The 26,332-nt window shown below is 41.0% G+C and overlaps 4 protein-coding genes across 5 annotated transcripts; 3 read left to right on the top strand and 1 right to left on the bottom strand.

Annotated features, from left to right (window-relative positions):
* The first annotated feature begins 286 nt into the window (after positions 1–286).
* Positions 287–2,587, top strand: LOC118567135 (zinc-binding protein A33-like). The gene is made up of 2 exons (XM_036151427.1): positions 287–497; positions 569–2,587. Exon 2 carries the CDS (start codon positions 586–588, stop codon positions 1,969–1,971), a length of 1,386 nt encoding a protein of 461 aa, XP_036007320.1. The 5' UTR covers positions 287–497; positions 569–585; the 3' UTR covers positions 1,972–2,587.
* A 469-nt stretch (positions 2,588–3,056) lies between these two features.
* On the top strand, positions 3,057–5,135 carry LOC118567251 (tripartite motif-containing protein 35-like). The gene is made up of 2 exons (XM_036151925.1): positions 3,057–3,061; positions 3,465–5,135. Exons 1-2 carry the CDS (start codon positions 3,057–3,059, stop codon positions 4,729–4,731), a joined length of 1,272 nt encoding a protein of 423 aa, XP_036007818.1. The 3' UTR covers positions 4,732–5,135.
* A 620-nt stretch (positions 5,136–5,755) lies between these two features.
* ergic3 (ERGIC and golgi 3) lies at positions 5,756–26,319 on the top strand. Of its 2 annotated transcripts, XM_036151425.1 has the most exons (14): positions 5,756–5,950; positions 7,244–7,314; positions 9,835–9,922; positions 9,997–10,116; positions 11,336–11,432; positions 11,521–11,686; positions 13,787–13,844; positions 16,394–16,408; positions 17,699–17,730; positions 17,826–17,922; positions 21,110–21,174; positions 21,291–21,427; positions 23,717–23,772; positions 23,848–26,319. In XM_036151425.1, exons 1-14 carry the CDS (start codon positions 5,863–5,865, stop codon positions 23,925–23,927), a joined length of 1,170 nt encoding a protein of 389 aa, XP_036007318.1. In that variant the 5' UTR covers positions 5,756–5,862; the 3' UTR covers positions 23,928–26,319. The 2 variants fall into 2 exon arrangements, with proteins under 2 accessions (XP_036007318.1, XP_036007319.1); XM_036151426.1 differs by lacking the exon at positions 16,394–16,408.
* romo1 (reactive oxygen species modulator 1) lies at positions 18,226–20,084 on the bottom strand. Its single transcript, XM_012855893.3, has 3 exons — positions 19,943–20,084; positions 18,867–18,997; positions 18,226–18,463 (listed from the first exon to the last, which is right to left on the bottom strand). Exons 2-3 carry the CDS (start codon positions 18,995–18,997, stop codon positions 18,355–18,357), a joined length of 240 nt encoding a protein of 79 aa, XP_012711347.1. The 5' UTR covers positions 19,943–20,084; the 3' UTR covers positions 18,226–18,354.
* Positions 26,320–26,332: the final 13 nt, after the last annotated feature.

Raw genomic sequence — 26,332 nt, 5'->3', positions numbered from 1 at the left:
ACTGCTACAATAATGAAACAAAACTCACTTCATAGACGTCTGCCACAATAACTAAACAGTCATAATCAACACATATCACAGATATTATGTAACGAAAAAAGTTTGATTTGGACTTAAAAGAACTATAAACATTCAGGAAGAAAAACTTTATGAAAGGAAAAAATACATATTTCACCCACAAGTTCAAGAAGAGTAAACGTAAGAAAAAGCTTACATAATGTATTTTCTGTAAAACTGCAGACACACACATTCCTCTAGAGGGCGCTACATATCTGCCTCCAGGCTGATTACAACAGGAACCCTTTAAAAAAACAGGAAACAGTTCAGAAAGTGTCAGAGATTAATGGAGAATCCACCGTGAGGATCACCTTCATCATCACCTTCATCAGCTACTCAGGGCAGACTAACAGTGAACGAGGAGAACAGAGAGAGCTGAGGGACCGAGACGCTGAAACACAGACTGCTGCAGGTGGAAAGACAAGAAAATCAAAGTGAAAGTAAGAGAAGAAAGTTTCTGCAGGAGGGAAACTGACTTCCTGGTTTAACGATCTGTCTGCTGTGTTTTCAGCTTCACTCAGAGACTAAATGGCTTCCAGATTAGAGGAGGATCTCTGCTGTCCGGTCTGTCAGGACATCTTTAAGGATCCGGTTGTTCTGTCATGTAGCCACAGCTTCTGTAAGGAGTGTCTGAAGAACTGGTGGAGAGAGAAAGCAGCACAAGAGTGTCCAGTTTGTAAGAGAAGATCTTCTAAGGAAAATCCACCTGTAAGTCTGGCTCTGAAGAACCTGTGTGAGACCTTCCTACAGCAGAGAGACCAGAGAGCTTCAGAGGATCTCTGCAGTCTGCACTCTGAGAAACTCAAACTCTTCTGCCTGGACCATCAGCAGCCAGTGTGTCACATCTGCAGAGATTCAGAGAAACACACCAACCACAGATTCAGACCCATTGATGAAGCTGCTCAGCAACACAAGAAGAACCTTCAGGAAACTCTGGAACCTTTAAAGAAGAACCTGGAGCTCAGGAAGAAAGTTCTAGAGGAGTTTGATCAGACAGCAGAACACATGAAGGTCCAGGCCCGACACACAGAGAGGCTGATTAAGGAGCAGTTTAAGAAGCTTCATCAGTTTCTAGCAGAGGAAGAGGAGGCCAGGCTGGCTGCACTGAGGGAGGAAGAGGAGCAGAAGAGTGGGATGATGAAGGAGAAGATGGAGGCTCTGAGCAGAGAGATAGCAGCTCTTTCAGACACAGTCAGAGCCACAGAGGAGGAGCTGAGAGCTGAAGACGTCTCATTCCTGCACAACTACAAGGCTGCAGTGGAAAGAGTCCAGCGCTGCCCCCTGCTGGAGGATCCACAGCTGCCCTCAGGAGCTCTGATAGACCAGGCCAAACATCTGGGCAACCTGGCCTTCAACATCTGGAGCAACATGGAGAACATGGTCTCCTACATTCCTCTCATCCTGGACCCAAACACCGCTCATCCACAACTCATCCTGTCTGAAGATCTGACCAGTTTGACTTTAGGAAAGAAACAGCAGCTTCCTGATAATCCAGAGAGGTTTGGGTCACGGTGGTCTGTCCTGAGTTCTGAGGGCTTCAACTCAGGGAACCACAGCTGGGATGTTGATGTTGGAGACAGTGAAGCCTGGGAGCTTGGTGTGTTTCCAGAGTCTGTCCAGAGGAAGGGACTCATATACTCTGGAAGGTTGATTCTAGAGTTCTATGGAGGTAAATACTCAGCAGGGTCTCCTTCATCTCCTCCCATGGTTCTCTCAGTCCAGAAGAAGCTCCAGAGGATCAGAGTGAATCTGGACTGGGACAGAGGAAAGCTGTCCTTCTCTGATCTGGACACTAACTCACACATACACACCTTCACACGCACCTTCACTGACAAGATGTTTCCATACTTCTTCATTGTGGATAATGTAAAAATGCTACCGATGAAGATCTCAGTGAGCAAACAGCAGCTCTGATGTTCTCAGCATGAAGAACACAAAGTCCAGATGAAACCTTGATGATCTGATTGAAACTCTGGGATTTTAAACAGAATCTTGGAGCTTTTTATTCTGAATTACTTTGAATTTAAACTTAGTTCTTGGGTTACTTTATATTTTGGGTTATTAATCAGATTTATTTGTAGGTTAATTATTATTGAAATGTTTAGTAAAAACCACTGGATTAAGTTCCTTAATAAAATGGAAATGATTGGTGTAAAGCCATGTCTTGTGTAAATGAGCAAGTAGCTTTATACTTTAGAATAATATTCAATAACAAAGAAAATCTCTTTTAGCATTTAAACAACCTATTGATGCACACTTGATACGCATCAGGTTCACCTTCTTGTTATCTTGATGCATTTTCTCAACATTTGGACTTTTTCCTCAATATTTCAACTTTATTATGTTATAAAAATAAAAACAACCACCAGTTATTCCCTCTGAGTGAACCTGAAACTCCTTCATGGCCAATTTTAACTACATTTTAACAAATCAGACAAGACTAAACAATCTAACAGCCCACATAAAGAGAAGGTTCGGTTAGTTTTAAGGTAAATTGAGCCAAATCAGACGAGCTAACAGAGCTAAACTTCAGAGATCTTTGATTGGACTAAATCCAGTCAGGACATGTGGGGGTGGGGGGTGGTCCATTTAAATCTTAGGGTGGTGGTTTTACTATTGTCATAAAAGAGGAAACAAACAAAACCTATCACACACCATTTGTCTTTTTTCAGTTTGTTTTCACAAATGTAAATTTCTAACAGACAGGAAATTAGAATATTAAATTTAAAATATTTTATGAGAATTTATTGAGTTTTATTCATTTTTGAAGATTTAACTGAAATATTAAGCAATACTAAATGTTGATATATGATGTAAATGCTATATGCTAAAAAATAAAGTTTTGGCAATTGTCATGTTCGGCTTTATATGTTTGGCCCACATGCAGAAACACATTGGGCAACAGGAATCAGTTAAGCTGTTTATTGGTGATAAACGGTCGCTCAGGGAACGACAGGACTGAGACCCGTTTAATCACCAAAAGGGAAGGAAGGACGATTATGGGGTAAGTTAACTGGCAAACGATCTGAGGTACGTAAGCTTACCGCCAGACGCGACAACCGGACTGGGGGGGAGGACGGAGCGGACTCAGCGTGTTCATTGGAGCAGGTGTCAGGTATCTGAGTGACCGGTAGGGCGTGGGCTGAGGGTGGTCCGAGCATCGCCCAAAATCCAGAGAGCCAGGGCAGCAAGAGGAACCAGACTGACCTTAGCTTGGAGCCGGAGCAACAGGGAAACCCGAGAGAAGGACTCAGAGTTGACGACACGGGAGTGATCCTCCAGGAAGGAGACTAGGGTAGGCTACTCGAGAGGGAACCTGGGAGACACAAAGGTAAGCAGTTAGCTCAGGAAAATTGTCTCTTTGTCTGAGACAGGGGCCTTTAGTCATACCGTGACCGTGAGACCAGAGAGAAAGCAGCACAAGAGTGTCCAGTTTGTAGGAGAAGATCTTCTAAGGATCATCCACCTTTAAGTCTGGCTCTAAAGAACCTGTGTGAGACCTTCCTACAGCAGAGAGACCAGAGAGCTTCAGAGGATCTCTGCAGTCTGCACTCTGAGAAACTCAAACTCTTCTGTCTGGACCATCAGCAGCCAGTGTGTCACATCTGCAGAGATTCAAAAAAACACATCAACCACAGAATCAGACCCATGGATGAAGCTGCTGAGGATCACAAGAAGAACCTTCAGGAAACTCTGGAACCTTTAAAGAAGAACCTGGAGCTCAGGAAGAAAGTTCTAGAGGAGTTTGATCAGACAGCAGAACACATGAAGGTCCAGGCCCGACACACAGAGAGGCTGATTAAGGAGCAGTTTAAGAAGCTTCATCAGTTTCTAGCAGAGGAAGAGGAGGCCAGGCTGGCTGCACTGAGGGAGGAAGAGGAGCAGAAGAGTGGGATGATGAAGGAGAAGATGGAGGCTCTGAGCAGAGAGATAGCAGCTCTTGCAGACACAGTCAGAGCCACAGAGGAGGAGCTGAGAGCTGAAGACGTCTCATTCCTGCACAACTACAAGGCTGCAGTGGAAAGAGTCCAGCGCTGCCCCCTGCTGGAGGATCCACAGCTGCCCTCAGGAGCTCTGATAGACCAGGCCAAACATCTGGGCAACCTGGCCTTCAACATCTGGAGCAACATGGAGAACATGGTCTCCTACACTCCTCTCATCCTGGACCCAAACACCGCTGGTTCAGGACTCATCCTGTCTGAAGATCTGACCAGTCTGACTTTTGGAGAGAAACAGCAGCTTCCTGATAATCCAGAGAGGTTTGGGTCATGGTGTTCTGTCCTGAGTTCTGAGGGCTTCAACTCAGGGAACCACAGCTGGGATGTTGATGTTGGAGACAGTAAAGTCTGGAAGCTTGGTGTGATAGCAGAGTCTGTCCAGAGGAAGAGAGACATAAAGTTTGGATTTTTGGTTCTATTGTTCTATGAAGGTAAATACTCAGCATGGTCTCCTCCATCTCCTTCCATGGATCTCTCAGTCCAGAAGAAGCTCCAGAGGATCAGAGTGAATCTTGACTGGGACAGAGGAAAGCTGTCCTTCTCTGATCTGGACACTAACTCACACATACACACCTTCACACACACCTTCACTGACAAGATGTTTCCATTCTTCTACATTGTGGGGAAAGTAAAAATCCTACCGATGAAGATCTCAGTGAGCAAACAGCAGCTCTGATGTTCTCAGCATGAAGAACACAAAGTCCAGATGAAACCTTGATGATCTGATTGAAACTCAGTGATTTGAAACAGAATCTTGGAGCTTTTTATTCTGAATTACTTTGAATTTAAAGTTAGTTCTTGGGTTACTTTATATTTTGGGTTATTAATCAGATTTATTTGTAAGTTAATAATTATTGAAATGTTTGGTAAAATTCACTGGATTTTATTTAGGGGATTTAAAGGGAAGGGTCCTGAATGTCAATGAATGCCACACTTTTCAGATATTTACTTGTACATTTTTGTTTTGCTCCACTTAATAAAATCAGACTTATTGACATTTGTGTTTTTAATGCTGCAAAATGTGGAATAGTTAAAGGGGGATGAACTCTTCTGCAAGATGCTGGATGTGAAGCTGGATAGATTTTATAGATAAAGTCAAATTAATGAGAAAGAAAAAATATTGAGAAAAGTGTATAAGGTTTATTAATAAAATGGAAATGACTCAAGACGTCAAAGCCATGTCTCGTGTAAAGTAGGTTTACATTTTAGAGAAAGATTGAATAAGAAAATCTTTAAGCATTTACACATTCTGTGGATCCACAACGGATATGCATCAGACTCTTTTCTCGTTATCTTGATGGAATTTCTCAATATTTTGAATTTTTGCTGAATATTGTTTATTCTGTTAGAAAAAGAAATTCAATGACCAGCTCTTTTTTTTCCTTGAGTGATCTAAAAACTCCTTCATGGCCGATTTTAACTATTTATTTGGAAATTAAACAAGACTAAACAATCCAATGACTCACATAAAAGAAGAGTTTCAGTCTTTTTATTCAACTAAATTAGAACCACAAAATCCAGCTTCTCCGATCAATTAATGCAAATTGAGTTATTTATCAAATGAAACTTTGCTCATAAAATAATAAAGTTTATATTTTGTCTGTTGGTTCTTCTTCATTTGCTCTGTTAATCCTCCCGTTGTTCAATAAAGTTTTGTTGAAAGAAAAGAAGAAATTGACGCGGCTGCCGCTGATTGGCCCGTCCGTGCATGACGTGACCCGGAAGTGAAGTTACCGATGCGTTTGTGGAGTGGAGGACTAGTCCGACCAGGTTCTGCGGTGTTCGGGTGGATTTTCTGCGGGACGCGATGGAGACGTTAAACAAGCTGAAGTATCTGGACGCTTATCCCAAAACTCTGGAGGATTTCCGGGTGAAGACGTGGGGAGGAGCGACCGGTAGGAGGCTTTACCCGAGCGGACACGCAGGGTGCTAGCTGCCGCTGCTCCCTGCCGGGCTAAAGCAGTCAGATAAAAACACATTAAATGGTTAAAGGCTGTAGATTAAAGCAGTTTAGTGCAGCTGCCTGCCATCAATGGACAGAAAATACACCTGTTCTTTCGATAATCACTTCATTTTACCAGCTCTGCGGTAAGAAGGCAGATGTTGAGGTTTATATTAGCATTTTTATTTATTATGGAGCCCGTTGTTGGTGGATCTGATGTAAATCATGATCAAGCTGCAGAGAAATGAGGCTTTCTGATCAAATGAGCTGCAAACAACACAGCAGATGTTTTCAGTCTGTTTTTATTGGAGAAGTAAGACACGTTTAGGCTTTAAAGCTTTCCTTTAATCTACGCTGAGAGGGCAGATGTTGGTCAAAATGAACAGTATCATGATAGTTTAGATAAAATAAAGGTGATATAACAATGGGGGGGAAATGTATTACTGAAGCTGTACATCATTTCATGCTTTATTTCTAGTGTTTCTTGAAATAAACTAATTTACTCAACAGTATTTGGGGGACCGACTGGTTTGGTTTGTGTGTAGTCCCGTGACATTGATGCAGTGGAATGAGAAAAAGAAAGGAAATATATAACTTGGATAAAGATTGGTTATTATAACAGCAATCTTAGTATCTGATATTGATATTTGCCCAAATCGTTATATCGGAGCATCTCTAGAGAGCAAAATTCTTATTATATTAAATAACAAAGTGATTACAGATCATTTAAAGTCGGCTATTACGTGACGGTAATGAGTTCAGATCCTAAAGACTTTAATATTTAAGTAGACAAATTTTCATATATGTATTGCAAGTTAATTTAAATTAGGCCATAGATAAATTATATTTTAGTTAATAATTATTTATTGTATTGCCACTTTTAGCCAAATAGGAAAATAAAGAACCAGACGTAAAGAAAATTATGTATTTTTAGATTTTAACAGACATGAAATTGCTAAAATGGAAACGAAGAACAGATAAAAACCTAAGGCATGATTAGATTAGCTGATAAAGTGACCGTTGACCTTTTTATGGGTGAAGTTACAGTCATGTTTTCTGTCTGGATTAAAAGCTGAGGACAGTTTGTGGATCATCTCAGGTTTCCAGGCAGTTTCCCAGCTGAGGAGAACCTAAAATAAAAAGTGCTTCACATAATGTGGCTGAACCCTGCAGGGCGGCACATTAATGCTTCTTCCCCAGATTAAATGTAATGCTGAATAAAACATCCACCACTGTGTCTCCTCAGTGACCATCATCAGTGGCGTCATAATGTTGATCCTGTTTGTCTCAGAGCTGCAGTACTACCTGACTAAAGAGGTGAGTCCCCCCCCCCCCCACACATCCCTTCACCTCCTCTCCTCCATGTCAGATTAAATCCAGCTACGTGATTTAGCCTCTGACTCCTCTCTACGCCTGATTCTCTAAACCAGCTCAGAGTGTTTCTGCTGATTGAACAAACGCTGCTGCCTGTTTTTTTTTTTTTTATTAGGATTTAAAGCTGCAGAGGTTTATCTGTAAATCTGTTAATCCTCCAGTTATTGTTCACGCAGAGATTTACTTGTTCCATCTGTTTCCAGCTTTTTGTGTCATGTTTGAAGGAAACGAGGAAACGTTTCAGCCATTTGAGGCAGACTACCAGCGGGGGAAGCTGAGTTGGACTTTAACCGAGTTTAGAGAGAAACCGACGGGCGTGTTTCCTGTCAGACCGGTTTAGTGTGTCACAGTTTGCTTTAAAGTAAACGGCTAAATGTTGTGTTTGGGCTGATCAAGCTGGAAAATGTTGGAGAGAAGTCAGAATAATTGGGAACATAAAGTGTTTCCCTCCTTATGGATTTCTCTTGTTTCTGCAGATTTGTCCCAATTAAATTTCTCAGACCATCAAAGCAATGTTGATATTAGACAAAAATAAAGCTGCAAAACCAGCAGCTGTACTTGGAGGGTTTACTACGACTGTAAATGTGTCTCTGAAAAGACGGTGGAGGAGGTTTGACCTACTCTTCTTTGCTGAATGTGTTTAATTTAGAAACTGAGAATGTTCCATCTTTAACAGGTTCAGACTTTGACTAGGCCACTGTTGTTTATTATGCCATACGGAGGTAAACGTACTGTTGCTAAACCCATGTGAGCTTGAGTTTACACTCTAAACCAGGGTTTCCTCTAGGACACAGGTGTCAAACTCAAGGCCCGCAGGCCGAATCCGGCCCGTTAAGGTAAATAGTCCGGCCCTCAAGAGCCAAAAAAAAAAAAAGCATATCATGTCATAAAGTAGAGGCATATATCCTTTTAAAGTGTATAAAGTGGCTAAATCTGTGCCTCCTGTAAGTGTAACTCACCCCAATATCAACTTTTTTTGCAGATAAACTGTATAAACTGGGCCTAAGATTGCTACTTTTATGTCACTGTGCATTTTTTATACTTCTATGTGAACTGGAATGAAATTATGAAATGAAAAATGCCCTTTTCATGACTTCATGACGCCAAAGTGGCCCTATATAGAAATGAGTTTGACACCCCTGCTCTAGGATTTTATCCACCGTATTTTTCAGACCATAAGGCACATTAAATATTCTTCTAAGTGTGTAATATCACTCCTTCACGTCCACATCTGGAGAACAGAGTAGCTGGACTACACTGGCCTGTTTCTATCATAAGGCCAAAATAAACTTTTATAATGAATTAACTTACTAGGTTTATTGTTGCTAGCGCGTACTCCAGGCTGCCTTACATGAATGCTCTTCTAGTTTAGACATTACAGTCAGGCAGTCTGGTAGACAGCTCAGGGGTCCGAAGATATTGACCGTAATGCTCCTAATATCCATTAAGCGGAGCGGCTTCATTGCTAACCAAAGTCATATTTACACATTTTAACAGATTTCTGAGCACATTGTACCACATAAAATCAGCCAGTAAGCACAACGGTGATCATAGATAAGGCGCACCATCAATTTTTGAGAAGATTTAAGGATTTTAAGTTAGTTTATAGTCTGAAAGTCTGCTTATGAGACAGCGCTGAGGGAATACGGAAGGACTCTAGTAGTAACAGTAACGGTACAGATTGCTGCTTTCATGTGAAGCTGCTAAATCCCCAAAAACACAGAGAAAAGTCACTAGATTTGTTTCTAGTTGCTTTTTTTTTTAATAAAAGTTGCTAGAGGGGTTCTGAAAAGTCCCCAGATATTAGTCGCTAAGGTGAAACACTGAACTGTCGCCTCTAGTTCTCCTTCTCTAATGAGAGCAGCGCAGCAGCCGCCAGCAGCTTTACAGACGGGAGCGTTTTTTTTTTTTAAGTAAATAATATGTAATGATATATAAAAACTATTTTAAACTCTGATTATGATGAGAATAAGCGCACAATAATAATAAAAATAATAATATACAGTATACTACATCACATGCTTTACATTTTTAACAATTTTTTTCATTCATTCATTTTCGATTAATTCTTAATTAATTCTTCTGATTTATTTCCTGTATTTTAATCATGTAAAGCACTTTGCATTGTCTGTGTACTGAATTGTGCTATATAAATAAATTTGTGGCGACTTTTATTTTGGTGAGGCGGCACGTTCAATTACATGTAGCAGCCAGGAACCTTGTAAACTGATGATTACAGAAAGTCTCCAGGATCCCCGATTGTTTGTCTGCTAATCTGATTTTGACCAGTTTGTTGGTCCAAATGAAGCAGAAGATCCTGTAAAAAATATCTGAAAGTCATGGATTATAAAACGGGAAACAACCTGAAGTTGTGTCCCTTTGTTTCAGCTTTTGTTCAGTCTTTAATGTGTCGCTGTGGGACAGTTTTGTGTTTCCATAAATTAAGTTATCGTTTCCCCTCAGGTCCACCCGGAGCTGTACGTCGACACGTCGCGAGGAGACAAGCTGAAAATCAACATCGACGTGATCTTCCCTCACATGCCCTGCGCCTGTAAGTCCTGCTCCTGCCCCCCCGCCCTCTGCTCAGACCTGCAGGCGACCCGAGTTCATTAAGATGTTTCTCAGATCTCAGCATAGATGCGATGGACGTGGCCGGTGAGCAGCAGCTGGACGTCGAACACAACCTGTTCAAGCAGCGCCTGGATAAAGACCTCAAACCCGTCACCAACGAGGCAGAAAGACACGGTAGGCTCTCTGTTGGTTGACCTTTAACCTCTGGACAATGGTTAACCCCCTCCTGCCAGGCGGAGCGGTTCTGTCAGGAAAAGCAACGGGTCCTGCTTTAGTCCACCATGTTTAGACTCAGGTCCAGTTTGACCCGGTACTAACGAGCGTCAGTGCCTGCAGGGGTTCTGCTCAGTCTTTAAGCCTGGAACTGGTTTTTTAAACCGTTTTCTTTGTATTTATGGAACGACGTAAGCATAATATGCAATCCATAAAAATCATGATCATAACCTGGATGACTGAGAATCTTCACCAGCGTATGCAGAATATTGAAAATAACTTTTTTTTTCTTAATTTCCCTGTTTTTAAACATGATTTCTGAAAAGATTTCAGGAATATATTAAAGATTGAAGCCGGGATTTTCTGTCAGAATCTCTGTCAAACTCCAGGTCCAAATATCAGTGGTTCTGCCCCGTGGCTCAACAGTTGATTTGGGTCCAGATGAGACCTAATGCAGGACCGGTTTTTGGTCTAGATGGACTAAACTCACCTCGTTATGAGTTTGCAGGATGTTTCACTCCAGTCCTGAAAGGTTTTGGATCATTTGATAATTTTCCAGGACTGAATAAGTGCATAAACATTTTTTTTCTTTACTTACTCCATTTCTAAAAGATAAAAAAAGAAAATCTATAATTAAAGCATTATAGGGTTTCTTACATTGTGTGTAATTAGCATCCTTTATTCTTTATATGAGCACAAATTTCTTTTTTGATCCCCTTTTCACTGGTTTTGGTTTTAAGCTCCAAATATTTGTATATTTTTGTCCTGTTTATTTTTCTTAATTCTTCAATATGTAGTTAAAGTAAAACAAATTGAAATAAATATGAATTTTGGTTAATGAAAAAATAAATAAAAAGCAGAAATAAAATCAATTGGAGCGTTTTTGGGGCAGTTACTAAGCGTAGTACCACCAGGAACTTAGTCATTTACGTCAAATGAACGACACGGTTCATCGTAGCAGAACCATCTGGGCTTTCAGAACACGCAGCGGGGACAGTGGAACCTTCTCGTTCTGCTCGCCTTCAGAGCGTTTTCAGGCCGGGTCTCAGGTGTCCAATAATCCGACAACAACTCAGGAAAGAGTCTCCTGGGATGACTTTACGTTTACGGTGAAAATGCCGCTCTGGACTCAGACAACGCATCAAACTCGTGCTGTTTTATAAAACCTGTTCTGTTCCAGAACTGGGGAGAGCAGATGACGGGGAAGCGTTTGACCCGAGCACACTGGACCCCAACAGATGTGAGAGCTGCTACGGCGCCGAGACCGACGACCTAAAGTAAACCGCCGACACTCAGGCTCTGCTCCTCTGGAAGGTTCTAGTTTTCCTGCTAACTCTGTGTGTGCGTGTGTGTGTGCGTGACCAGATGTTGTAACACCTGCGACGACGTGCGCGAAGCGTACCGGCGCCGCGGCTGGGCCTTCAAGAACGCCGACACCATCGAGCAGTGTAAGAGGGAAGGCTTCACGCAGAAGATGATGGAGCAGAAGAACGAGGGCTGTCAGGTCTACGGCTTCCTGGAGGTCAATAAGGTAAACACTTCGACTCTTTACCGGGTCGACCCGTTTACCGTCTGATCAACAGGCTGATGGGAGCAGGGAGCAGATAGTCCAGAGTCCTGGTTCCTCTCTGGTGCTCAGCCCACATGTTCCTCTGAAGAAGGTTCATGTCTCGGGTTGTTTCTCCTCCTCAAAGATCCTATGGAGACCCGTTTGCAGTGTTCTAGTCGAGGCAGCCAGGTTTCTAGTCAACATTTTGTGCTATTTCAACACTCTGTGATGTCATGCAAAGATCCCAGAGCCTTCTGGAAGACACAACAGGCCCACAGCATCACAGACTTCCACTGTGTGTAAACTTTTGACACAAACTCAACTTATGTTCCACGACGAACCCACCGGTTTGGCTTTCTGCTGAAGAATCGTACATCAACGTGTCCTTTCACGTCATACGAGTCGACCCACTGAGATCATAGAGTGTGTGCGTTCAGATCGTGCTGCTGGGGTTGCAGAACCAAACAGGTTTGGGTTAAAGACCCGGCGTCTAAGATTTTCACACTGTCGCACCATCTAGTGGTGCGCTAAATAAATTACCAACGACTTTACCGTAGTTACTACTACGGAAGCCACGGAGTGTCATAAATGTCAACATGTCCTCCATGTGTTAGCGTCTGCTAATCGCTAACAGCTACGGCCATCGTGTGAAATGGTTTTTAGCTCTGTTGTCAAGTCTGTTTGTTTTTGTTTTTTTTCTAAAGTCTGCTTGTTAATTAAGTGAGTCGTTTTTTTGGTCTCCTTTCTGAATGTGCTGTCCCTTATTTGGGCTCTAATGTAAGCGACTATAAACGGCAGTAAAGAGACTTCTGGTGTTGCTCTACAGAAAGTGTGAACCGGCCGGTTCAGATATCCCTCCGCCGCTCCGTGTCCACACATAGAGGAGAGAGAGGAACGAACAAACGAGCCGTCTCCACCAGGAGGACAGAGTAGCTGCTGCTCTACACTCTTTCTAACATAACACCAAAAATAAACTTCACTGTTATATTAACTCACCTGTCCAACAGAAAGCTGCAACCTCTGCTTCTGTTTTAAATCCCACTTCCCTCATGAATTATCTCCACCTGGTAATAATAGCTGCGCCAATATAGACTCATATCTCCCGGTTATTACTTCTTTTTCTTTTCTTGATTACTTTCTTTTCCCTTTTGCTGGGCAGAGAGCATTGATGGTCCTCTGTTTCAACAGAAAACATTAAATAGATGATCTACGGTCGTCTTTGCTTGTTTTTATTCCTCCTCCACTGACAGCGTGTCTTCATTTAGGAGACAAGTTTGTCGCCTTTCAGCTGCTGTAATCAGAAATAGCGACACAACATGGCGCCTCCCAGTGACGCACCAACACCTAAGTATTTATAAACTACTAATTCTAAGTTATGATAACGCTTTCATTTCTGATGTGACGTTATTAGACTTTGCCAGAATATGTATTTATAAAAGCAATGCTTGATTTTTGCTAATTAAAAGCCAAATTAGTTACACACGGTCCCTTTAAATAACTTGCAGCACTTCATCATTACGTGCATTCAGGCTGAGCTGTGTGTCGTGCAGCCCGGCCCAAACACGTCAAACGAGGGTGTCCAAACCTTTTTTACACCATGGACCAGAATCACCAAGTGGAAACCACTCAGGGGCCACAATATATTTCTATAGAATATATTTCTATACAATCAAAATCACACAAAACCCATCTCGTTGTCACTGTCGGCACCAGAGTCACACATCACAGGATCTCCCTGTCACTCCTCTGTGCTTCACCTACAGATGGCGCTGCTGTGCCGACTGCCTTCGTTTCCCGACAGGAAGTCATGTACAAAATAAAAGCTTCTAGAAACTTGACCACTTTTTGATTTAGCTAAAAACTAATTTTTTTAAATATTTGACTTTTAATAGTTGGATTTTCTCCATGTTTTGCTGCTGCAATGACAGATTAAGTTGTTTTTATAGCTCTTTGCTCCTATTTACTAAAAATATAAAATCTCTGAATCCATATTTCTTCCATTCTCAATTATTATTAATTTGTTAAACCGCAGCGTTAAGCCAATCAAATTAATCCAGAGTCGTTTCAATCTCTTTGTTTTAGGTGGCGGGAAATTTCCACTTTGCTCCAGGAAAAAGCTTCCAGCAGTCCCACGTCCACGGTGAGAAGCGTTTCTTTAACTCGTCGCTGCAGAACCGAAGTTTGAAACGTCCTTTGTTACGTTTTAGCTCAGAAACCTCCAGTTTACAGACGCGTCTAAATCTCATGCGGTTTAACCAGCTCCTTTCTGGTTCAGGTTAAACTCAGATTTAAGTTTTAAGCTAATTTGACCTTTCAGGGAGCTGGAATAAAATAAATGAAGGATAAAAATAACATTTACGCAACAAATTGTGGCGTTGCCGTCAGATCAAAGGGCGTTTTCAAACTTGACTGGTTCCCATTGATCCATCCTCATGTTTGTCTGTCGCTGCTGTTCCACTCTGATAGCGTATAAACGGGTCCAATGGGACCCGCTAGGGATAATACCGGTCTCAGCGCCCCCTGGTGGCAGCGGTGTGTCTTCTGCAGCAGCCTTAGAGAGAGCAGCTTCACCGTGTTTCAGGAGTCTTGTTGGTTCCTGGGTTTTCCAGAACATCTCTAAGTCGGTTTGGATCAGATGTAGTGATTCAAACACACACTGATTATTTCCCAAAGCCCCGACCGCTAAAGTATGTTTATTTTATACCTGTATGTTCAGTTCTGAGTCCGTTAAAGGACCTTTATCAAACTGATTATGGTTTAGGGAGTTTTTAATAAGAACTTGGACTTTCTTTAGATTTTATTATCATCAATAGTACTAAAAAAATATCCTGATGCAATCTTTCCACCTCTAGACTACGAGTGGATTTTAACAAAATCCCACAATATTTTCACCCCTATGGACCCGATTCTTCTGCTGCTCCGTACTTGATATCTGTGCCAGTAATGAGACATTTTGAGAAAAATAAAAAGCAAACCTTTTGTTTTAAAACAATGTTATTGGTGTAAAACTTATTATAATAATGATAATGCTATGTTGACTTTTTGGTAATTTTTAAGGACCTGATTTTATGAAAAGTTTCTGGGGCTGCACGGTGGAGCAGTTTGGGGCTCTAGTGCTTAGCAGAGAGAGGGTCCTTGGTTTAAATCCCGTCCTTTCTGTGTGCTGCTTGTTCACCTGGTGCATGCATAGATTCTGCATGTTTTGCATTAAACTTTAATTTCACTGCATATGTTTCCAGTATTTTGCTCATCCAGAATGCATCTTATTATTATTATTATTATTATTATTATTATTATTATTAGTGATTTTTTTTTGCTTTTTATTGAGAAGCAAAAGACAAAATATTATAAATATAAACATATTCATAACATACACAGCCTGATCCCTCCAGAGAAACTGAATCAAACATATAATTAGGATCAACATAACATTAAAGTTATATAACAAAAATCAGTTACAAAAAAAGGTAAATAAATAGAAGTTCTCAATGTTTTAGTATTTTAATATGAAGTGGGGTCAGTCATCCTAGTGGGGCGGTCAGCATTATTTATATCTAAATTCAATTTTAATTTTATTTATTTATATAGCGCCAATTCATGAAACATGTCATCTTGAGGCACTTTCCAAAGTGAAATTCAATCAGATTATACAGATTGGTCAAAAAAAAAAGCAGTCATCCTGGGGGGAGGGGGGGTCGTCAGTATTATTTATATATAAATTCAATTAAATTTCAAATTTATTTATTTATATAGCGTCAATTCATGATACATGTCATCTCGCGGCACTTTACAAAGTCAGACTGGTCAAAAAATGTCCTATATAAGGGAACCAGTTGATTGCATCAAAGTCCCGACAAGCAGCATTTCCACTATCCCAAATATAGAGGTAATGGCAGAGAGTGTGATTATAGAGCATCCAGGCCACCGTAGTTCTGCCGCTATGAGAGCACACTTACACCACTGCAGGTAAATACCTTCTTCCTCTCCTGATGAGTTGTTTTCCTCCAGCTGAGCTGCTGCAGCGACACGTTGTCTGCTGCCACCAGGCGCTGCTGAAAAGTACAATTTTCCACTCAGTGTTCCTCTTCCTCTCTGTCACCGCTGTGTTTTAACTGACTCCTTCTGTAGCGTCTAATCAGGCAGGAAATTAAAACCAGGCTGCACCCAAACGTTCAGTCATCCTGCAACAAATTCTCTGCTTTCATTGGACTTTTACCAGGATTAAACTGGGTTCCCTGCTTTGGTTCTAGTTTCCTGCTCTGAGAACGCGTGCATGTCTCTGAACCTCTTTGTCTCGTTCACTTCTCACATTATTTAAAGTTTTAGCTGCAGAAATGAGAGATTAGAGGTTCCTGCTAGAACGTCCTCCTCGTTCTGGACGGATGTCACCGTCAGGCTCCTGTGGGTCGGGCTGCACAGTCGCTGTTGTTTATCCCACAAAATAACTTTCATTTGATATTTGGACAAATCCAGAGTTTATTGATCTGTTTGACTCGGTTAAAATTTAAATCCAACCTTTGGCAAAGTTTTCTGGGATCGTTGAGATCTCTAGAAATGTCTAAAAAACCTTTTAATGGTGTAAAAAGAGCAACTTGTCAGAGTTGTGCAGCTCCACCTTCAGCTCTCACACGTTTCACGGTTTGTTGTCTCCTGCACTATTCTTGTGACTCTTCTCTCTTCTTTCTGCAGTGCACGCTGTGGAAAGTAAGTCCTTCTTTCTTTGCAAATACGACCCGCTGAATGCATGCAGTAAATGTTAAAAGTATCAGTCAGTGGATGTAAAGCGTCCTCGGTATGAAGGTCGAGGAAACGTTTGTGGTCCGGTTCTGCTTTAAAGCCGATTTCTGATAACTTAATTAAATTATTACCGTTGTGTGGCCCCTGTAATGATTCTGGGTGCCCCCCAACTACATTTCAATAAAGATGGAAAGTTTTGTTTTTAATTAGGGCAAAATTATTAAAGTATCCTACTATTGAAAATGTTAAGTACAAAGTATTCATCTTTTAATAGAAACACTTTTGACATTCTCTTTAATATCATAACATCTAATGACATTTAATTACTCAAATGCAGACTTTGGTGCATTCAAATCTGCTTTTAATTCAATTATTAAAATTGGTTAATTGCAGCGAGTGTTTTCAAGGAACAACTGACCCAAATACTGTTCTTATATTGCTAGACCAAAAAGAGTTCAGTTTATTATTGTTAAAGAATCAAATTAAATTATTCCAAATAATCTGCAAACTGGATGAATATGACAAACGAGCAAAACCCTTTCAATTTTGGATCTACAAAGATTTGCACATTCATTTCCTACAAAAATTGACTAATTTATTTAAAATCATTTTGTGGAGCAGGTACAGGTTTTTTTTATTTAAGAAAAATTGTTAATTTTTTGGCCTTCAAGTTTCTTTTGACTTGACAATTTTGGCCCACATTGAAAAGTTTAGACACGCCTGCAGTAAATGCATCGGTTGTCATCTTTATTAACCTGGACAGATTTCCTTTGAGCTCTGATCTGATTCTAGTTTTCATACGAAGGGCAAACTTTTCTGAATAAAGAGATTTCTGGACCTTTTAAAATGTTACTCTGAAATAAAATAAAATGTGCTGCAATAGAAGCAGCGCCTTTAAATCAAACTAAATAGAGGAATTTATTTTCTACCTTTTTACTGATCTGAAAACTTCAGAACATTCTGTTGGACCCGATGCGTTCACAGACCAAAGAGAGTGGGAGTTTTCAGCTTCGATGCAATGATAAGGAAATAAAACTTAGTTTTCTGTGTGAGATCACATCCCAGAAACCTGGTAAATATGGTTAAAATGGGTTCTGTTGGTCACTTTAGCAGGAAAATCCAAATGAAGGACGTATAATACTGAGGTTTTTTTCCAGCTGCTTATTAATCTGAGTGTTTCTGATTTAATACTTTTATTATAAATTTAACTTCATGTTTTTGGATCACCTTTAATAACAGTAAAATCTCTGTTTGCAGTACACGACCTGCAGAGTTTTGGATTAGACAACGTAAGTTACTGAACACGTTTTTTTTTTTAAATGTTAAATTTAAAACTGATTTTTTTTTTTTTCACATTTGACCTTTTTATGCCGCTGTGCTGCAGATCAACATGACCCACCTGATCAAACACCTGTCGTTCGGTAAAGATTACCCCGGCATCGTTAACCCTCTGGACGGGACGGACGTCACGGCGCCACAAGGTAACAAACCCGGTTTAGGTTTTCTCTGAGCCATCTTTGTAGAAAAGTTTCTGTTATTCTCTCTAACCAAAACTCTTAAAGCTACTACCAAGAAACTGAGGATTTCATACATATGAAGTGTAATCTGGTCTATTGAATTAAAGTGTTAAACTCCAGTTTAACGGACCAGAACATGAAGTTCTTGTTAGTCCTCCAGCCAGATAAGCTAACTGTAACCGGCTCAGGCAGATGTTTGGGTTCTCCATCTTATCCCAGTTGTTCTGGTTCCGCGGACGCGTCAGAAAACACACGTTCTCCCTGGAGATCATTTAACAAACGTGAACTTTTATTAACACTAGACTGTGGGTGACAGCAGAGAGTTGTGGGTTCTTTGAAGAGTCCCGTGGCTGTACAGTTGTTGAAGGGAATAAAAGATGGAGGTTGTGGTTCTCATCAGCAGCGGATGCCCATTCCGATGGCCATGAAGGTGCCGAACGTCCCTCCGCTCTGCATCATGGTCTTCCCAACTCCTCCCATCAGCTCTCTGCCCCGCATCCCGATCCTGCACATGAAAAAAAAAAAAAAAGTTTAAGAGTCTTAAATTCACCACTGAGTCTGTTAGCCTAACAAGCCTGCATCTCCTTAATAATGCCGCTTTAATCACTGACAGACGTTTGTGTTATGAAGCAGTGTTCCTCATTCATATGGTGTGATTAAATTTTTGGTGCATGTTACATTTTATACCATTAAATGCATAAATAACATCTCCAGAACAACGTTACTAATCACAAACATGGTGAGGAACAACAGGTCTAGTTTCTTTTGGAACAATAACTTTAACCAAACCAGCATCAATCTTGAAAAAAAAGAGAAAATATGGGAGACGGTCAGAACCAGCTGGCTTCTGCTTCACAGCTGGATGCACATTAACTTTTTAATAAATGTTATTCTTGGTCCAAACTTACCTGAGACAGGAGAAAGTACCGAACATGGCGCCTGCAGCCATTCCTACAGCGAACCCCATCATGAAGCCCATCTTGACCCGATCAAAGCAGCTCGGCTGGGTCTGGCCGTACGGACCTACAGCTACCGGCATCTGAAACAGAACAGCAGCTTTAATAGTCACTGGGATAGAAAATAGTTCTACTGGGCAACAATATTTTTGCAGCAGACTCAGCTTGGGAAAGTCCAGTTTGATTTATTCTGTGAGTTCACTGAGATGATAACCTGCTGAGCACAAAGACGCTAAATGTACTCAACAGATAACCTCAGTAGCAGAAAATCTCATCATAGAGCTGTTGACATAAAGAGCCGTACTTTGACTCAGAGTTTCCCAGGTTTAAAGTTAAATTGAGGGATAGAAAGCACCTTTAAAGCTCTGTAGCAAAACCTTTAACTCAAACACAAGAAACCTTTCCATCATTTAAAAATCCCTTTATTCCTCTTTAGCCTGTAACATTTTGTTCTTTCATAAAATTATTGGGAAAGCTTTGCAGACTGTCAGCAGCTCAGGGAACTGCCTGATAATCCAGTCCTGACTTCTGCGCCATGATGCCATTCTGGATGCTTCACATCTTTACTTCCACACACACTAATAACCAGAAAATGAAAAACTATGTTTACAGCTTTATGTCTACGGGCCTGAAATATTAAAGTGTTTTTACTTCTGAAGTCTCTCTGGATTTATAAACCAAGGAAATGATGCAGAATTAGCTCCGTAGCACTTTAATTAGAGGCTCAACCTCGGTGTTAGCACAGCGATGCTAAGCTGTTAGCTCCTCCATGCTAACGCCTTAGCTCATTTGGCACGCTTTAAGTCCGCGGATTATAACTCGCAACCAAATACCGACCAGCTGGGTGTTTTATCAGTTTTATTCCACATCTGCAGCTGAACTGCTCCGTCCTACTCCAACCTCCCCGCTGGTTGTTGTGCTAGCTTACCGAGCTAACGTCACCTGTGGCCTTGATAGATAAGAGTTCACCTTCAAATCGACCCTTTTCCCCCTCAAACTCCGACCATTCCGGCTTATAGCTGCCTTACCTTCACTTATTCTGCTCTGATAAGTTCGCTGCTTTTTCTCTCCGCTAGAAATTAGCCCCGTTTTTCGAGCGCAGCAGCGTTTAAATGTCTTTTCTAGCAGACCTCCATAACCGGAAGAAGGAAGGAGAGACGGGGGAACAATTAGAGGCAGAAATAAACAGCGCCCCCAGTGGCCCAGTTTATGATCACAGCATTTCTATTCTGTAGCTGCAGGTTCAGGAGGTAATCTACCTTCAATAACCAGATTGTTGTTAGAATAATGCACTTTATCTGGTCTTTTTGTAACTGCGGTTTTAACTTTAATATACATACAGGGAAAAAAGTATGTTGTATTGTTTTTATATTTGGTAATTTCTAAGATGGTTTTCAACAATTATTATTCAATCATTTGAAAGTTTCAAGTTTCAATCCAACAACACCATGGAATGAAATGAAGCCAACGAATGTATCGGGTCTAGGAAGGAAATTGTTTTATGTTTACAACAAAAATATACATTTAAAATTGTAAAACTTGGTTACCCGGAGCCCGTCAGAAAATCCTACGTTTTAGTTGTTTCTATCACTAAAGAAGGAGCTCTGTTATCCAGGAGGAGCTCAAAGTAGAGCCGCTGCTTCTCTGGATCGAAATGAACCAGTTGAGGTGATTTGGAGACACAGGGGAAGACCCATAACTCACAGGGTGGGACTATATATCCTGTCGGGCCTTTGCATCCCCAAGAATGTTCCTGGGCGATGGGATGTCTGGGGTTCCCTCCTGGACATGTTGCCCCTGCACCCTGATCTTGGATAAGCAGAAAACAATAGATGGATGGATATCTACAGAAAACAAGGACAACTCATAAAGTAGTAATTTTACATCACTAAAACAGCTCCATAAAGGTTCAGTTTAAAATGATCTTTTCATTGATCAGGTGTTATACTTTGGATGAGTTTTTCTTTTCTTCTCTACTTCTCAGACTTTTCAGGACGGTCAGCTTTCATTGAGGAGTTGAGTGTTGCTCTAAAACCTTTAAAAATGACAAGGAACCAAGCCTGTTAGAAGCAGATTGTGGGGAAAGACTTTTGGAACGGACCATAAAGAGTTTAAAACTTCAGCATTTATTAGTTGAAAGTTTTCTAAAAGCTGTTGTTGGTCACATTTAATCTGACCAGCTTTCATCTTCACAGCGTCCATGATGTACCAGTATTTTGTGAAAATCGTCCCGACCATCTACGTAACTACAGAGGGAGAGGTGGGTTGAATAAACTTTAGTTTTTCCTTTCTTTTCACTGCTCTGATTGTATTTTATGCTCCTAGCAGCTCAGATAAGTTTTGTTGTTTTTATTGTGTATTTTTTTTTACCTCCAGGTGGTAAAAACCAACCAGTTTTCCGTCACCAGGCATGAGAAAGTTGCCAACGGTTTAATAGGAGATCAGGGTCTGCCGGGCGTCTTTGTTCTGTACGAGCTTTCCCCCATGATGGTCAAATTCACAGAGAAACACAGGCAAGTGACCCTCATGCCGTCTTCAGCTGCTGATTTAACCAGAACACAAATCTCCTCACTAGCTGCTATGTTTACATGCACTAAATTTCACAATCGGATTAAAATGAATTTGGATTAAAAAACATAAAATTGGATTGTACCGTTTATATGAGCAAATAATGAATTAGTGTAAGTACAACGTGTGTTTATATGCACCTGGCTTTATTCTGAATATGCGCAGTTATCAAATTCCCCTAAAAAGAAACCACAGAAGAAGAAATACTTCACTCTTTGCTAAACAACAAAAAAATAGTAAACAAAGTATTAAACAAAAATTTGAGCTCTGTAATTTTTTTCACCACTCTCCAACGCAGAAATCTGTCACATTTACGTCCGGCACACTCGGGTCAGTTTACCTCATTCAGAATAATTTGATCCTGACACGTTTATATGAACGTCGGTCAGATTATATAAACTACTCCTCTCATTCAGATTACAATTTCATTCCGATTGGCTTGTTTACACGGCGCATGTTTATTCCGATTATTTTCGTCCTTGTCAGCGTAGCCCGTGTTTCTTACAAACGTTGTTCGTGTTTTAACTGATTGCAACCACAGCTGTTAATGGATTTTACCAGAACTTTCTCCCTGACCCGTCTGCTGGATGTTCTCTGATGTTCTCTAAAGAACCTCTGAGGCCAGAAACAGACCAGCTGAAGTCAGACTTGGATTATTTACACTAAACTGGTCTCATTTTACCAATTTCTTGACCTCTGCTAGATTTTATTTAGGCGAATAGGAATAAAGTGTCTAAATAGAAACAAATACCATAGGTTTCACATTTACTTTTTTTTTTGAAAATGCATGGAATTTTTTTTTCTTCTGCTTTAAAATGAAGCTCCACATTGATCATTTATAGAAAAATGGGCCTGATTCAGTTCTAATAATCAGACTCTGTGGGGGGAGGTGGGATGTCTCTCTCTTAATAACAACTACAACTAATATTAATATAAATATACAACAATTAATATAAATATACAACAATTAATATAAATATACAACAATATAAATATACAACAATTAATATGAATATACAACAATTAATATGAATATACAACAACTAATATTAATATTAACATACTACAACTAATATGAATATACAACAACTAATATTATTATAAATATACAACAATTAATATGAATATACAACAACTAATATGAATTTACAACAAATAATATTAATATAAATATACAACAATAAATATGAATATACAACAACTAATATTAATATTAACATACTAAAACTAATATTAATATGAATATACAACTATTAATATGAATATAGAACAATTAATATTAATATAAATATACTACGACTCATTTAATATAAATATACAATAATTAATATAAATATACAACAACTAATATTAATATTAACATACTACAACTAATGTTAATATAAATATACAACAATTAAGATGAATATACAACAACTAATATTAATATTAACATACTACAACTAATATTAATATATATATATATATATATATATATATATATATATATATATATATATATATATATATATATATATATATATATATATATATATATATATATATATATACAACAATTAATATGAATATACTACAACTAATATTAATATTAACATACTACAACTAATATTAATATAAATATACAACAACTAATATTAATATTAACATACTACAACTAATATTAATATAAATATACAACAATTAATATGAATATACAACAACTAATATTAATATTAACATACTACAACTAATATTAATATAAATATACAACAATTAATATGAATATAGAACAATTAATATAAATATAAATATACTACAACTCATTTTAATATAAATATACAACAATTAATATAAATATACAACTAATATTCAATCAATCAATCAATTTTATTAGTCAACTGCAGTTTGCATTACAATCGAAAGTTCAGTTCCAGTACAACCGTCCATCACATTTTTGGGGAACGATTGACTGAGGCCTTGCGTTGCCAGGAACGCAGCCAGTCGGCCGCTGCTAAATAGCGCAAGCCGTTAGGTGCGTTCCTCCAAACTGCTCCAGACCCCGCTTTACACGGGGTCCCCAGGCGCTGCCCTATTAATATGAATATACAATATATTATAATATATACACTATATTAATAATAGTCTGATAATCAGTCATCTCTGCATCATGTGAGGAAATTGGTTTAACTTTGAAATGAGACTAGAGGTAAAACCCGTCTTCCTTCCTCTGTAACTGTGTTTAATCCTTTCTTCAGATCCTTCACACACTTCCTGACGGGAGTCTGCGCCATCATCGGAGGCGTGTTCACAGGTCAGTCCGTTTCTTTGCCGTCTGCTGACTAACGAGGCGCAGCGACGCTCGCTGACCCTCTGCCGACTCTTGCAGTGGCGGGACTGATCGACTCGCTCATCTACCACTCGGCGCGGGCCATCCAGAAGAAGATAGAGCTGGGCAAGGCGTCCTAACAGCGGCGCCCCCTGGTGGCAACGCAGACCGAGACGCTGAGAAACCAGAGGACAGAACCGGGCGGCGAGGAGGCGAGTTTGGGAGGCAGGAGGAGGCGCTTTGCCTTCCCTCCACGGCTTTGAGCCCAAACAGAGCGAGAGAGAAATCCACAGAGGTTCCTCTGCGTCCCTGATGGTGGAGAAGCTCAGGAGAGAAGGCGGCGGAGCTCTTTGGATTTTCCTCTCCACCGTTAGACGTGGAGGAAGGAGACGGACTCGGACTTGTGCCGCGGAGCAGAAGCTTGGAGCAGGGAGGAGGAGGAGGAGGATGTCCTCCATCACTACGTTCAGTGTTGGCTAGAAGAAGTGAGGAGCAGCACTTACCTCGTTCTGACCCTGATCAACGTTCTGGGGACAGATTTTTATTGCAGCTCCTCTGATTCACCTCGTTCAGACTCTGCTGACTCTGGGGGGATTTAATCGTTACTCCTCATCCGCAGCAGAAGCTCAGAAAATAACAAGCTGACCTCTAATAATAAAACCCTTCAGTCCATTCTCTGCTCCTCTGCATCTCAGCGTTTATCTGGTCTCTGCAGAACCATCCAGAACCGTCAGCGGCACCACAAAGGCCCGGTTCAGCAGCACTTTGGGCCCACAGCGGTTCTGGTGGTTGTCGGTTTGAACGCCTCACATTAACATAACAGCTCAGTCTTTGTCTCGTCCACCAGTCGTCTCTCTGGAGGACGTCTGGCCCGTCCGTGTGGACCGCTGCAGAACCCGGTCCAGATTGACGGTGCTGATTCTGGTCCACGGCGACACTAAACTGGTTCCAGAACATCTAAACCGGTTTGTTATAATCTGATGGGGACCGTTTGGGTCGGATGACTGAAGCCCGGGAAGAACCGGGTGTTGCAACAGAACAATTATCCAGAACTTCAGAGCTGGTTCTGGATGCAGCAGGCTGGAGTGGACCAGACTGAGAATGCATGGACTCCGCTCAGCAGAGTGTTGCTGGTCCAGGTACCAGTTTAAATGAACGGTACCGGTTCTGCCAACCATGCTGCTGAGAGATCCATCTGGGAACGGTGCCAGCAGCTGGTCCGCTCGTTCTGGACTTACCGGCGCTGGTTTTCTGTCCAGTGATCCCATCCTGGATGAAGAACGGCTCAAATAAATCATGAAAAGCAACAGAACTAACAGAACCATGATGACTGGGTTTAAAAGTTCTGATCAGAACCGTTTCTGAGCCCATTCTGTCTGAGCTGGATTTGGGAAACCACGACTCTGTGGAACGATGTCAGCTTAGACCGGGTTCTGCAGCAGCTGTAGAACCGAACCAGGAACTGGACTTTTCTGCAGTGATTCCTGGTTTGTTTGGTTTGCTGTTCACCGCTGGTAGTTACAGACCTGAAGGTTCTGGTTCTGGTTCTGTTTTCACCATCAGCCGCCGTTTCTCTAATCAGAGGTTTGTCTGAAATGAACTGAACTCCGGCCCGTTGAGCCGTGAGGAGAATCACGGAGTTCTGGACGGACGAGAAGGTCCGGGTTCTGGAACCGAAGCTGAGACGTCCGGCCTTCAGAACACCAACTGGGTTCTGGACGGGCAGAGGGGGAAATGTAAACGCTGTGAGAAGCAGAACGTCTGATTTCTGTCCTCTGGGCTTTTAAGCTGCCCCGGGACAGAGTTCTGGTCACGATCGACCCGTTTTGGGTCGGTTCGGGCAAAGCTGTCCTAACAGGTAAAGATCCAGCTTTCAGCTTCTGATGGGTCCTCCTGATGAGGAACGGGTCGGTACCGGGGTTCTGAAACGTATCAGAACCAGTAGAACGTTCCACTATAACGTTGCTGAGCTTTTGAATCAGATGTGTGGTTCTGCTGGTACTGGATGGATCATTATTACCAGAACTTTAGGTCCGTTTCAGGAGCATAAACCGTGTTGTTCAGCGCTGAGGAGCTGAGGTGAAGGTTTCTGCAGGTCCAGATGTAAACGGCTCACATGAGACTTTGGGACCTGGATCTGGTTCAGTCCAAACTGGGTTTGAGTCAGAACTTTGACCCGATGGTCCAGATCTTTTTATTAAAGCCAGAAAGATTCACTGAATCACTTCCTGTCTGTTCTGCTAACGATGACGTATTAAAAGCCCAGACTCTCTGGTACCGGAGCGTCTCTCAGCGTGTCCGGTACCGGCAGCCGGCCCAGTATTCCCTCTGCAAACGGACCCGCGTGCAAACATGTTCCCTCCGTCGGTGTTTGAGTCCTCTGAGATCCGGTCGCCGATGATCCGGTCGTCAACGGTTCGCTGCTGCAGCTTTGAATCAGGGTGTGAGAGAGAGATGTATTTATATTTTGATTGTCCACAAACAGTTTTTAAAGTGATGAAGTAAATGTGGAATAAAGCAGCTCCAGCTCTACTTCCTGCTTATT

This window comes from Fundulus heteroclitus, chromosome 20 (genome assembly GCF_011125445.2).
Source record: "Fundulus heteroclitus isolate FHET01 chromosome 20, MU-UCD_Fhet_4.1, whole genome shotgun sequence".
Classification (NCBI taxonomy): domain Eukaryota; kingdom Metazoa; phylum Chordata; class Actinopteri; order Cyprinodontiformes; family Fundulidae; genus Fundulus; species Fundulus heteroclitus.
The sequence above is the reverse complement of the archived record's forward strand: the minus strand, read 5'-3'. Positions and strand labels throughout refer to the sequence as shown.

What these genes read in the sequence shown, in the direction of transcription:
- LOC118567135 (XM_036151427.1), top strand. Translation starts at nt 586, where the DNA reads ATGGCTTCCAGATTAGAGGAGGATCTCTGCTGTCCGGTCTGTCAGGAC.
- ergic3 (XM_036151425.1), top strand. Translation starts at nt 5,863, where the DNA reads ATGGAGACGTTAAACAAGCTGAAGTATCTGGACGCTTATCCCAAAACT. An exon ending in GCCGAGACCGACGACCTAAA is followed by an intron (nt 11,433 to 11,520) that starts GTAAACCGCCGA and finishes GTGCGTGACCAG; the next exon opens with ATGTTGTAACACCTGCGACG. An exon ending in CATCGGAGGCGTGTTCACAG is followed by an intron (nt 23,773 to 23,847) that starts GTCAGTCCGTTT and finishes CGACTCTTGCAG; the next exon opens with TGGCGGGACTGATCGACTCG.
- romo1 (XM_012855893.3), bottom strand. Translation starts at nt 18,997, where the DNA reads ATGCCGGTAGCTGTAGGTCCGTACGGCCAGACCCAGCCGAGCTGCTTT. An exon ending in GGTACTTTCTCCTGTCTCAG is followed by an intron (nt 18,464 to 18,866) that starts GTAAGTTTGGAC and finishes TTTCATGTGCAG; the next exon opens with GATCGGGATGCGGGGCAGAG.